At 37.0% G+C, this 12,444-nt stretch overlaps 1 protein-coding gene across 1 annotated transcript; it reads left to right on the top strand.

Moving 5' to 3' along the window:
• The first annotated feature begins 3,194 nt into the window (after positions 1-3,194).
• On the top strand, positions 3,195-9,422 carry LOC149782356 (uncharacterized). Its single transcript, XM_089935117.1, has 2 exons — positions 3,195-3,584; positions 9,378-9,422. Exons 1-2 carry the CDS (start codon positions 3,195-3,197, stop codon positions 9,420-9,422), a joined length of 435 nt encoding a protein of 144 aa, XP_089791243.1.
• The last annotated feature ends 3,022 nt before the right edge of the window (positions 9,423-12,444 follow it).

Raw genomic sequence — 12,444 nt, 5'->3', positions numbered from 1 at the left:
TTGTTGTTGTTGTAGGGTTTAACGCCATTTTTCAGTACACGCTAGGCTATACATGGCGGCCAGTATTAATGGTGGAGGAAGAACCCGGGAAAACCACGGAAACAACCACCGATCCACGAGAAGCTACTGGCAAGCTATTTAAATGGTATTTTCATACATAACAGTAGTCCTACAATGTAAGACATCGACCCTGATATTTATTTTTTGGGGTAGAGATCTTACTGCCCAAATAACGGCGCTGTGTAGCGTGTTCCGATATCGATTAACATCGGAACGATAAGACAAATTTTTGGGAATATCCCATACACTTGGCAGCCCATATCGGCGCTTTTCTACAAATTAAAGTCTTAATGTTTCAGTCAATTATTACTTACTCTGGTGTCTTTTTTCTAATAAATTTAAATTATCGCACAAGCAAAATGACATGTTCTTAAGTTCCGATGACCTACATTTCAGTTGCCTGGAATGCGATGGTAGCCAGGAATACCGGTTAAAAGGATGCTAAGAAGTTTGAACGAAACGAAGCTATCTAAACACTTTCTTTAATATTAATATATTTTTTTTATTCATTTCGATAAAGTAACGTACTTCATCTTTATCCGAATTTGGCATTCCCGGCTTCCATCGCATTTCAGGCAACTTCTCTCCAACAATCCACACTATACAATTAAACAATCCGTGTCTAGTGATCATAGCCATCTACTATCTAATACCCCGCACTATACCATCCAATAACCCTCACTTACTATCCAACTCACCGTGGATAGTGACCAATACTTAGTCATCTATTATCCAACACCGGACATTATACACATCAACATGCCGCATTCAGTGACCAATACCAACCACGTACTATCCAACATGCCGCGTGTAATGACTAATGTCCATACTATATCATCAATACACCTGTTTAGCAACCAACACCCAGTCATCTACTATCCAGAACCTCACGTTATACAATATACATTGCGTGCGTAATGATTAGTATCTCACGTTTACTATCCAACACGCAGTTTGTAATGACCGATACTCAGTCATCAACTGTACAACATCCCTCATTATACAATCATCACGGTTGGTGTACTTAGTTATAACCGGGACAGTCACCTCATAATTTCAGTAGTCACGTCGTATACTTCAGAATACGTTGTTGCTTTTGGTTTTTTTATTTCCCACATATTTTGCATAGAACTGTCCTAATGTACCTAGCGAATTACATTGAATATGCGCGTATTAATATTCTTGGCAAAGAGTGTCTGATTATTCTGCAGATATTCAGTATAGTGTCAATTGTAATCAACATAGCCCAAAGATCGGGCCTTAGAAATGTATAAAAGGGGTATGTAACTTCAAACGTAAGCGTATTGCTCACACTTACTCAACTGATATATGTCCGGTTCTTGATATCGCATCCAGACAATGTTTAGGATAGACGGTGGTCTCGCAAATGCCACTTTGTGTGCAATGTTTGATTATGATAGCTCTACATTTCTCTTACAATCAGATTCCCCCTCCCCACAAACCTATAAAGTAATATAATTCCGATATTCGTATCATGGTCTTTGGCTGAGATAAATGACAGTTGGAATTATTTTCATATATTGTTGTATTTGCACTAAGTACGTACACTGGGCAGAAGAACTTCCGAGACGAAGTCAACGGCCAAGCGGAAAGGGTGACAAACAAGTTGGAGGAAATCGGCTGTGGTCAGGCCTGGAGAGGGCTGGGCTCCGCTAGGCGACAGCTACCCTAGACACACCACATGAAAAATTACAATTATTACCCATCCCATACCGACTCGGGCGTCGCCCGGTTCAACATGAGCTGCGCCTTCCATCGTGAACCAGGGCGGAGTTGGACAGTATATGACTGGTGCTCAGAACAACAAGATTCGTGTCAGGAACAACATCACCATTGGCACCTAGAATGTGAGAACACAGAGCAACAGGAAAGCTTGAGGAGCTTACATATGACATGATACAGCTGGAACATCGTACGAGTCTGTGAGATAGGATGGAAGAACGTTGGAGAAACAACTACCTTGGAAGGACAAAAACTATACTTCAATGGCAGAGAAGACAAACATGAGCAGGGAGTTGGGCTCCTTGTACACAAGGGCAGTGTGAGTACTGTCATGGGATGTTGGCCAGTATCTAGCCTGCTCATCACCATCCGCCTCAGGGCAAATCCATTCAACATTATCATAATACGCCCCAACATCAGACTATGATGACGCGGATGTGGAAGACTTCTATGACCAGCTACAAAAAATTGTGGATAAAACACCGAAAAAAGACATTCTGGTTGTGCAAGGTGATTGGAATGCCAAGATAGGCGAGGACGCTTGCATGAACTGGAAAAGAAAATGTGGACGCTACTAAAATGCACAGACAAATGAGAGAGGACTGAGGTCCTGTAATTCGCTAGTTCAATGACCTTATGCTGGCAAACACCTTCGGCCGCACAAAGTATCCCGAAGATGGACAAAGCACAGCCCAAGCCGAGACCATCACAGTCAGATCGACTACATCATGGTGAAGAGGCGCCTACAGTCAAGTATAAACATCGCCAAAACTAGAATCTTTCCCGGAGCGGACACAGGAAGATACCATGATCTGGTGATGATGACCTTCAGGCTACATCTAAAGAATTTCAAGAAAGAGAGCCACACAAGAATAAAAGTTGATCTACTGAAATTGAAGGATCCCGAAGTAGCAAAAACCTTCCATGCAATGATTGGTGGGAAATTTGCACCGCTCGCTATCCTAGATGCTGACAATACCGACATGGACACGTTGATCATCACAATCAATACAGCAACGACTGAAACATACAGCGATATCCTCGGTAGACATTGCCCAGTCAAGAAACCCTGGGTCACAGCTGAGGTTCTGAACCTGCGTGACAAGATGAGGGAACTGAAGAAGAAAATGAACGATACAAAAGGTACAAAGCAGTACAAGGCAGTCAACCCGGAAGTCAAGAAAAGCTTGAACAAAGCAAACGAGAACTGGATAGAACAAATGTCTAAAGACATTGAGGGAAACTTGAAAAGGACTTTACTTTACAACCACCGAGTCACAGTAGATCCAGAGGTACTGAACGTCCCTTCAGTAACTAACAATGACAACCTCCATATCATACACGAAGTATAAGCCACAGTGAAATCACTGAAAAAGTGTAAGTCAGCAGGAATGGACAACATCCCAGCAGAACTAATCCAAGCTGGGGAACACGCAATGATTAGCGCCCTCACAAGCATCTGCAAGAATATCAGGCAAACAGGAGTATGGCCATCGCCATGGACCCAGTCACTGACCCTCCCCCTCCCCAGGAAAGGCAGCTTGCAAGAGTGTCAAAACCACCTTACAGTCAGTCTTATAAGCTATCCAAGCAAAGCCACGTTAAGGATACTACTAAAACCACAGGCTGAAAAGATCATTGCCGAGGAGCAGGCGGGGTTCAGAGCGGGGCGTAGCACAACAGAGCAGATCTTCAACCTCAGGATATTGTGTGAGAAGTACCTTCAACACCAGCAAGGTCTGTACCACTTCTTCGTGGATTTCAAGAAGGCATTTGACAGGGTAGGGCATGCAGCATCGTGGGCGACCATGAGACTGTACAACATCAATGCCAACCTCATCACAGTAATAGAGCACCTCTATGACAAGGCCACCATTGCAGTATACTTCAACGGCAGCATAGGGGACTGGTTGAGATAGACAGTCGGAGTCAGACAAGGCTGTCTGCTCTCTCCCACACTATTCAACATCCTTCTGGAGACAATCATGGCAGACGCGCTTGATAAGCATACCGGGACAGTCAGCATCGGAGGCAGAACAATCATCAACTTACTTTTTGCTGATGATATCGATGGACTAGCAGGAAATGAGCAAGAATTAGCTAGCTTAGTAGAGAACCTTGACAAAAACTATGGCATGTAAATTAGTGCAGAGAAGACCAAAATGATGACCAACAACATCAAGGGCATCAGCACTGACATCAGGGTCAAAGGTACAAAGCTAGAAACAGTCCACAGCTTCAAGTATTTGGGGGCACCTGTAACAGATGAAGGATCGTAGCCTGAAATACTCTCCAGGATTGCACAGACAACAGCAGCGCTGACAAAACTCAAGCCCATCTGGAAGGACAAGAACATCTCACTCAGCTCAAAAGTCAGACTGATGCACTCACTGGTGATCTCCATATTTCTCTATGCCTGCGAATCACGGACCATAACAGTGGACTTGGAGAAAAGGATTCAGGCTACAGAGATGAGATGTTTCCGAAAGATTCTCGGCGTCACATATAAAGACCATATCACCAATGAAGAACTACAGCAAAGGATAAGACAAGTCACTGGGCCCCACGATGACCGCCTGATCATAGTGAAAAAAAGGAAACTGCAGTGGTATGGGCATATCTCACGATCATCAGGACTTGCCAAGACAATCCTACAAGGCACTGTACAAGGAAGAAGAAAGAGAGACAGGCAAAGAAAGATGTGGGAAGATAACATTCGAGAGTGGACAGGCTTGACACTGAGCGACTCACTGAGAAAGACGGAAAATCGATAGGAATGGAGGAAGCTGGTTGTTAGGTCTTGTGCGGTGCCCCAACAGTCTTCCAGACTACGGGACTGATGATGATGATGATGATGTACATAATTTACACAAACTCGATTTGAATGATAATGTTTTTTCAGGTTAACATATTTAGATCATTTGTCACATTAAATAATTTGTTACATATATAAATATGGGTTTATGTAGATTTTGCGAATAAGGAATACAATGCTCGCCAGTCCAATGAAACAGCACGAAGACGGACAAGGGAAAACCATATATGCTTGCATGGAGTATGACTTTTGGTCTATCTTTATTCTTACATGTGTGGAAGCTTTTACTAGCCGAAGAGACCTAGAACATCACAAGAAAATATAAAATAAAGATCTTACATTTCAATAAGAAAAATGTGACCATATTTGTGAGAATAAATCAAAACTGAATAGCCATGTTTCTAAACATTTTGTGACAAAGGAACATATTTGCAAAGTGTGTGTTAAGCAGTTTCGATTTGGCTTCAAATAAAACATTTAATCTGTAACTTACTGTACTTACCACAGTATGTATAGACTCCACTTAACTACAGAATATGATTACACATTCAATTCTGTTGCAAAGATTTTGTATGTACAAAATTTTAAAGCATGATAATTTTCGTTTAAAATAAATAGAAACGTTTTCTACTATTTTCCATTCTTATGATCATTGTCATGGGGAGATTCTGTGTTTTATTGCAGTTTATCATTGCTTCCATATCTAAAGCCAAACCGTCGTTCAAAACTGTCAATGAATATGTTAGCAGCATCGTAGTTTCAAAGCAATAAAGTTAAAACATTTGTTGATTAAATGGAAAATTCGTACATATACAGATAACAGACTCATGGTTGTACAAACATGTACGTGGCAGAAATGCGTCAATGTGAAAAAAGGTCGAGTCTCTCAATCTTACGAAAAATACATTTGCATTGCGCCTCTGCTGTTTCCATACTCGACTATATCCGATTATTAAAATTCCACAGGAATGATCGGTCTGACCATTATCAATTAAAACTATTTATTGATCAGACTTGTTCCGCACTATAATTAAAGATTCGATACCAGACTGGTTTTCAACTGTTTTATAATTAGCTATTACAGTGCATGATGTTCTAAGAGCCCTTGTTTTGATGCTTAATGGATGTCTTTAGTAAAATTATTCATGAATGACATGTATACGGTATAGCCTAACATTGTACGATAGAAGTTTATGCTGAACTTGATAAATAGCAAAACTCACTTTCTTTTTATTTAACGTTCACCAATGATCGAACTGCTGCATGCCACATCAGAGTATATGTATTCCTTTTTGCACTTTTCTGTTACTGCTTTCTTCAATAGTATAGTATGTACGCTGTATCAATGATATGCCACGAGATGTATACATTTTTCATTAAAAGGAAACGAAGCTTACCGACTTTCCTTTTAATGAAAATTAATACAACGAGAAAGCAGAAAGGAATGCGAATAAAATGTGTATCATATTAAATTCATTTAGAAAACGGGGATTATTAACACTTTTTATCGTTATTTTCATACGTCACTAATGACTTTTGTGTGGAAATTCATCATTGATCTAGAATCAATAACACAAGGTTGCGAGACTGTTTATATATGTGTATTATTGCGCCACGGGCGGGTCACAATTTTGATATACCAATAGTAGTGGTATATTAATTTCCTTTATACCAACACTTTAAATGCCATGTTATTTTTAATGTATGTGGTTGAAACAAAATGGTCGCATGAGAAAGCTCAGTAATCAAACTGTGGCAAATGTGTTCCTTTAATTTTCTGTTGGTTAGTGACACAATACAAACTTTACTAATTATTTCAATTTGATTATAACAGTCGTTATCTTGTGCTGACGTTTAAACATCATTTCGGTAATATAATTATTTTTGAAAATATAATACTAGTGGGCGAAATGTATTTTTGTAATTGTGGTATCGCCACAGATTTCCTTCATCTGAAGGTACACTAATGCTGTGTCAAAGTCCACACATAACTTGGCTGGAGCATCTATTCCAGGTACCTGCTTCATGACGTTCGTCACATAAATTCTCAACAATCTTGCGGGATGTATCAGTTGTAAGGCTCTACCCTTTCGGAAGCCGGCACACAGGAGATCGTCGGAATTGATTTTTTGATTAGTTTATGTCAAGATCGCAATAATGAAATACCATCGCCCATGCAGCTCTTTGAGATCGTGATTTGGATTTTGAGATCGTATCTCATAGCCTTGCCGTATTAAAGCATATATGCGTTTCTTTTGTCATGTATATTTGATTTAATTATATCTGATTTAATATATATTTATTTCAATTTAATTGTTTGTCAGTTTAAATTTTTTAAAATAATTTTCATTACATGATATTGTAATGTAAATTTATTCACTAGATGATACTTTTTTTCAGAAAATATTTTGACCTTGACTGTTAGTTTATAAACACCAGGTGTTGATCTAAATCCTGACCTTGTTTCAGAATTTGTAGCAACTTTCGTAAACAAGTTCTATTTTATTTTAAAATGATAGGTTGTTTCCATGGTCATGATGGGACTTTGTCATTAAGATGTAAACAATTTTTTATATTTTGTATTTCTTAGAGTAATATGATTGGTTTTCGTCAGGGTCACACTGGGTAAACGTGATCTGTAACAAGTTCTTGCTTCTATAAACTTCCAGAAGATGATCACGTGACCCCTTGTTTACGTTTTAGAAAGACCACATAACGCATGTTTTGGAGAATTAATCTCAATAGACGTCGGGCTGTTAGACTGTTAGTTTTATGTTGTGCTGTTTGGAGTTATTTCAGATGACTTGGTTTATAGTCATTTCAAATTACTTGGATTCAAAATGATTAATTCTGTTATTTTTCTGGAAAATACTTGTGCTCATGTAATATTGTGGAACAAGGACATTTTTTTCTTTTTTTTTAAATAAAATTTTATTCAGCTATCAGAAACCGGAGTGATAATTCTTGTTTCTATAAGAAACTGTAGACTTCAGCACTACATATTGCAGCATACGTCATCGTCTTCCATCTTGGGTTCTTCGTCGGGATTCGAACGTGAAATCAGAAGAACGTTTTGTTATTAGGACTACTAAAATTTTATTCTTGGATTATTCTTAGATTTTTTTTTGGATTTGATTCTATAAAACAGTAAGTTCAGATTTTTTCATTTTTACAGAATTTTTCCAGGGAAATAAATTATTGTATTTTTTTTCAAAGCTTATTGTTTTCACTCTTTTTTGCGTTGCTGTTTATTCGAGCCTAAACAAGTGACATAAGACTTTTTGCAGGGTGACTGCCGTTGCAATCAAAGATTCGCCGAACAGTTTAGACCTTAGTCCTTTCACATAAACTTTATCTGAACTTAAATCTTGGAACATCTTTCCAAGTTTTGCAGGGCGTTTCGGCTTGTTATCTTCTAATGAAGATACTGCCTTTCAAAACGACTTTTCAAATTGTAACTTGATTTGATTTTATCTCAAACACGCTCGTATCATCTGGTCTTCAATTGATACATAAGAAACTATCAACTTCAAGAAACTCCATTTCTGACAAATATAGCAGCATGTGCCTATGTGATACTGACGTATGCAATGATCGAATGGGACGCATAGATTCAGCTCCTTTCACGGACTTTGGGTTTTCTGATACTCCAACACTATCCAGCTATCGAGTACTTTCTTGAGAAACAATCATGAACTGTTTTTGATTGATCACTTTGGGGTAGAGAGGAGAGTGACCTGTCCACGTTTCTTTGAGGTTTAAAAATTCATTTATCTGTAACCTGAACATGTAGACATAACAATCAAGATGCCAAAATAAGTGAATCTCACTGTGTCAATGAAGTTGAAATGCAAACATTTTAGATAGATATTCTAGGAAGTATTACGAAACTTTAAGTTCCATTATGTGATGAGCCTCGTCTACGAATTCTGAAAACTTGTCCCCGTCTATTAGATATTCTGCAACCTAATGAAAAATACTCTTTGAAAAAGCGTTTATTTCAGTATAGATTACGAACAGTCGAAAGGTGTTACGGGCTATTTATAATGCAAATAGGTTACATGGGGTATGTGTAACATAGCCAGATAGCACATATATCACGTAATAAGTGGAAAATTGTTCACTTAAAAATTAGTTTTTTAAATGTGCGGGTTCAATTTGTTTTGCGAAGAAGGCATTTATCAGAACAAAAATATAGAATTGGATAGTGCGTTTGACACGCTATATATAACAATACTGAGATAAAACTGAAAACTTTCATTGTAATTATTGTGTGAAATGGAGACTAAGCAAGATGCAACGACCATTACATTTTGCATATAAATTAGGCCTTACGTACTCTCCATTTATCAAACATCACGATGTCCTGTAAAAGGGGCTGCCATAATGGTCTTTTCCCAGTCGAACCATGACTGATTACACGCATACTTGTAAACTGACAAGTATCAAACGTTTCATAGCGAAGACAATTCGGATATATATATATATATATATATATATATATATATATATATATATATATATATATAATGTAATGACTTATTTGTCTGCTTACATTGTACTTCCTTTCCTTACTTCTTTCACTGCTTGTCATTCAGTGAATATTAGTCCGCCGAAGTTAAAAAATCTGTTGGAATTATCAGTCCTTCATTCTTAATATAAGTCTAAAGATAATGAAATATACTTGACATTAACTAATTATCATAATTGAATTTGCTTGTAATTATGAAACCTATTGCACTTGTGGTATGTGTTTCAGCTAGTGATTGAGAAGGCTCATCCAGCAAAGCGAGAGCGTGAATAAACTAAGAAAAATACAAATTTTAACAAGGTATGGTATATAAGCAACTGCTTTCTTTAGAAAGAGGCACTTCGATCATAAATGTTAAACAGTATAGTGCAACATGCTTAGTGACCTTATATATGACATGCACACATGTACATATCCATGTGCTTTTCTACAGTGTGTCGAATGGGCCACATGTCGAATGGACCCGTGTTGGGAAAGAGTCGCTCTTTTTTGTGCAATTACTTTTTATTTATTAGTGGTGATTTATTTACATTTTTCGGTATTTATGATAAATTGTTATTGCTATCCATTGTTTTCACGTGACGTCACAAAACGTGTGTACGTCTATATCCGCCATTAACATTGTTCTTCCCGTATAATTACAAAGGCGTGTCTCATTTTGTGCGCAAGAATATAATAATACATCACATTCTGCTGTGCCTGTCAATGCATGATTTTTATACTTGTTTTCTTCAAGTAAAACATAAATTTCAACCATCTTTTTTATTCTTTCACAAACAAGTAGATCGATCAATAAACAAACACATATACAAGTCGATACACAAACAAGTAGAAACATGTAATTATTTTCGATTTTCGTGGTCTGAAATCAATCATTTGGTTATCGTTCAAGTTATAAAGCTAATTGTCAATATATAATTTCATATTTCTAAAAGCATTTCAGGAATACTTCGTTTTGACATTCGACACAAAGTCATGTTCCGTTAGGCACGTGTTTCGTTTGAACACACTGAAAATGAAACTTCTTTGAATGGTTATCACTTTCATTCAGTATCACCTACGTCCATCATCTCCACCATAAATACAATATCTGACCATACTAATTAAATTCGTTTGTAAACTGTCTCTGGCACAAATATCTGTCGACGCAAAAAGTATTTGTACATAAAAGTTCTGGCATAAAACACATGCTATGAAATTTTAATTCGTAACTGATATTGTATCCTGAAAATCATTGTCCCGAAATACTCTTTTAAGATGACAAGCTTAGAGATATTATACGAAATACTTTAAAAATGTCATTATTGTCTGTTTGTAAACAAAAATAACTACATTTCTATTTCATAGCAATATGCACGATCTCGGTTCAACTGCACTATTCTGTCTTTCGATAAAAGCAAGGGAACTTCCAACTTTATTTTTATTTTCGTGCTATAGGGCACTTAATTTTAAGTATAATCTATGTATCCTTTCGATGAAGTAAATGTCCTTGTCGACAGATAAATCAGATTATTATCTTGAATATACATGATGACTAATGTTGACAAAGGTTTGTTAGAGACTCAAGATGGTGGCACAAAGTGAGCGCGCGTTGCATTGTGGGTGTTTGCGTACTCGATCGTGACGTCTTTGAAAACAACCCATTGTTTTATCTGTGTTTTTTGAAAACTGGGTGAATTAGTTTCTATAATTGTTCAGCGAAATGATGTGCAAAATCATGGACTGTTTTAGAAAGAAGACGCAAGAGGAGGCTTACTGTAGCTGGTGGTCTGCGTAAACGGAAACTATTAGACAAAGTCTTACATTTTGTACATCTGCCCTTGAACCCCTTACAACAATACCAAGAAATTGGTCATGGCTAAAACTCAAGAATAAATAACTAATAAAATGTAGAAAATTAAATTTGTATCAAGATAATTGGAATACATAGGTTTACAACAGGTACAGCGAGAAATGTGACCAGAAAAAATGAACATATTCCAAACTGTTCATTTTGAGGTCATCATAATTTTTGTCACTGAAATTGTGTCATTGGTTTCATTACCAAAAATACATGCACGACTTGTGTCATTAGCATGGTTATAAAATGTTTCTTTCGGCCAGTATCAACTTCAAGAACCTGACAAACATTGTAGCACGTATCTATGTGGAACTCTATCTATCTATCGAGAGATTCGCATTTAGTATATTTCATCTTGTAAAAAATTGACACTTAAGTCTATAACTCAGCATGAATATTACTATAAAACAAATTTTCCTGTATCTTTTAAATTAATTTATTAACTGATTTATTGTGAAATTAAATAAATGATTTCCTGCTCGTTGGAACCCGCAACGTTACATATGTCGACTACATATTGTTATTATATGGCAAATACTTTAATACATATATTCATTTTGTCATGCATTGTGGGAATGTTAAATTTTGATAAATTTTTAGGCCTTTCTAGAGTAATATACTTTAATTTCCATTTTGTCTTATTTAAAAAGCTCAGTATTCTCATAGTACATGTATTTATTTTCCGCTCTCGCCCGAAACGACAATGCAGTACACCTGGAACACAAATGTACTTGTATTACGATGCACTGTTTTTGTGTCAGAAGTTGAACTTTGAAAAGTGTTCGTACATTAGCAATGATTTATTGTTAGGCTAAGGGCAAGTTTGATGTATAAGAAGATGATTTATTCGTTTAGAAATTACTACTTTTTTGTTAAACATCTGAGACACTGAAAGAGCTCAACCGACCGTTAATGTTATAGTGCAATATAAATTATGTCCAGTCCATTTTCACACTAAGTTCATTGCGCTTTGCTCTATTTACACCACAAGTTTAATCGTCTATTTGTTTTAAGAGAACGTTATAAAAAATAGATTTGCAGTATTTATATTTAGCGTTTCAGCATTAACATTATGTGTCTTTGCATGTTATTGTTGACATTGTAGTCATATTTTCACTATACGTAGTTTAGGGCCCTGGGTGGCAGAGTGATGTAAGGGGTCACCTTTATAGATAAACGACGTCTCCTCTCTGTCGACATGGGTTCAAGTCTCTGGCCCAGCCAATAATGGTATGTGATAAAGCTTGAAAGTAACCTCCCAGGGATCAGAGGATCATCCTGTGGTTCTCCCTGGTTCTTCTTCCTGTAGTTCTCATTGGTTCCTCTTCCATCAAAAACAAATGTACGCCTTGTTTAACCTATCATGTGCTGAAAAGTGGCATTAGGTCTGTAACAATAAAAGCATATTTGGTCTCCCATTTACTTTATAGCCTGACGAGTTCAACATCCTGTATT

Source organism: Sinohyriopsis cumingii, chromosome 15 (assembly GCF_028554795.1).
Source record: "Sinohyriopsis cumingii isolate HCF-2022 chromosome 15, ASM2855479v2, whole genome shotgun sequence".
NCBI lineage: Eukaryota > Metazoa > Mollusca > Bivalvia > Unionida > Unionidae > Sinohyriopsis > Sinohyriopsis cumingii.
The sequence above is the reverse complement of the archived record's forward strand: the minus strand, read 5'-3'. Positions and strand labels throughout refer to the sequence as shown.

Coding starts and splice junctions, on each gene's coding strand:
- LOC149782356 (XM_089935117.1), top strand. CDS start 3,195: ATGGACAACATCCCAGCAGAACTAATCCAAGCTGGGGAACACGCAATG. Junction 3,585..9,377: donor TCAAGAAGGCATTTGACAGG/GTAGGGCATGCA, acceptor TATGTGTTTCAG/CTAGTGATTGAGAAGGCTCA.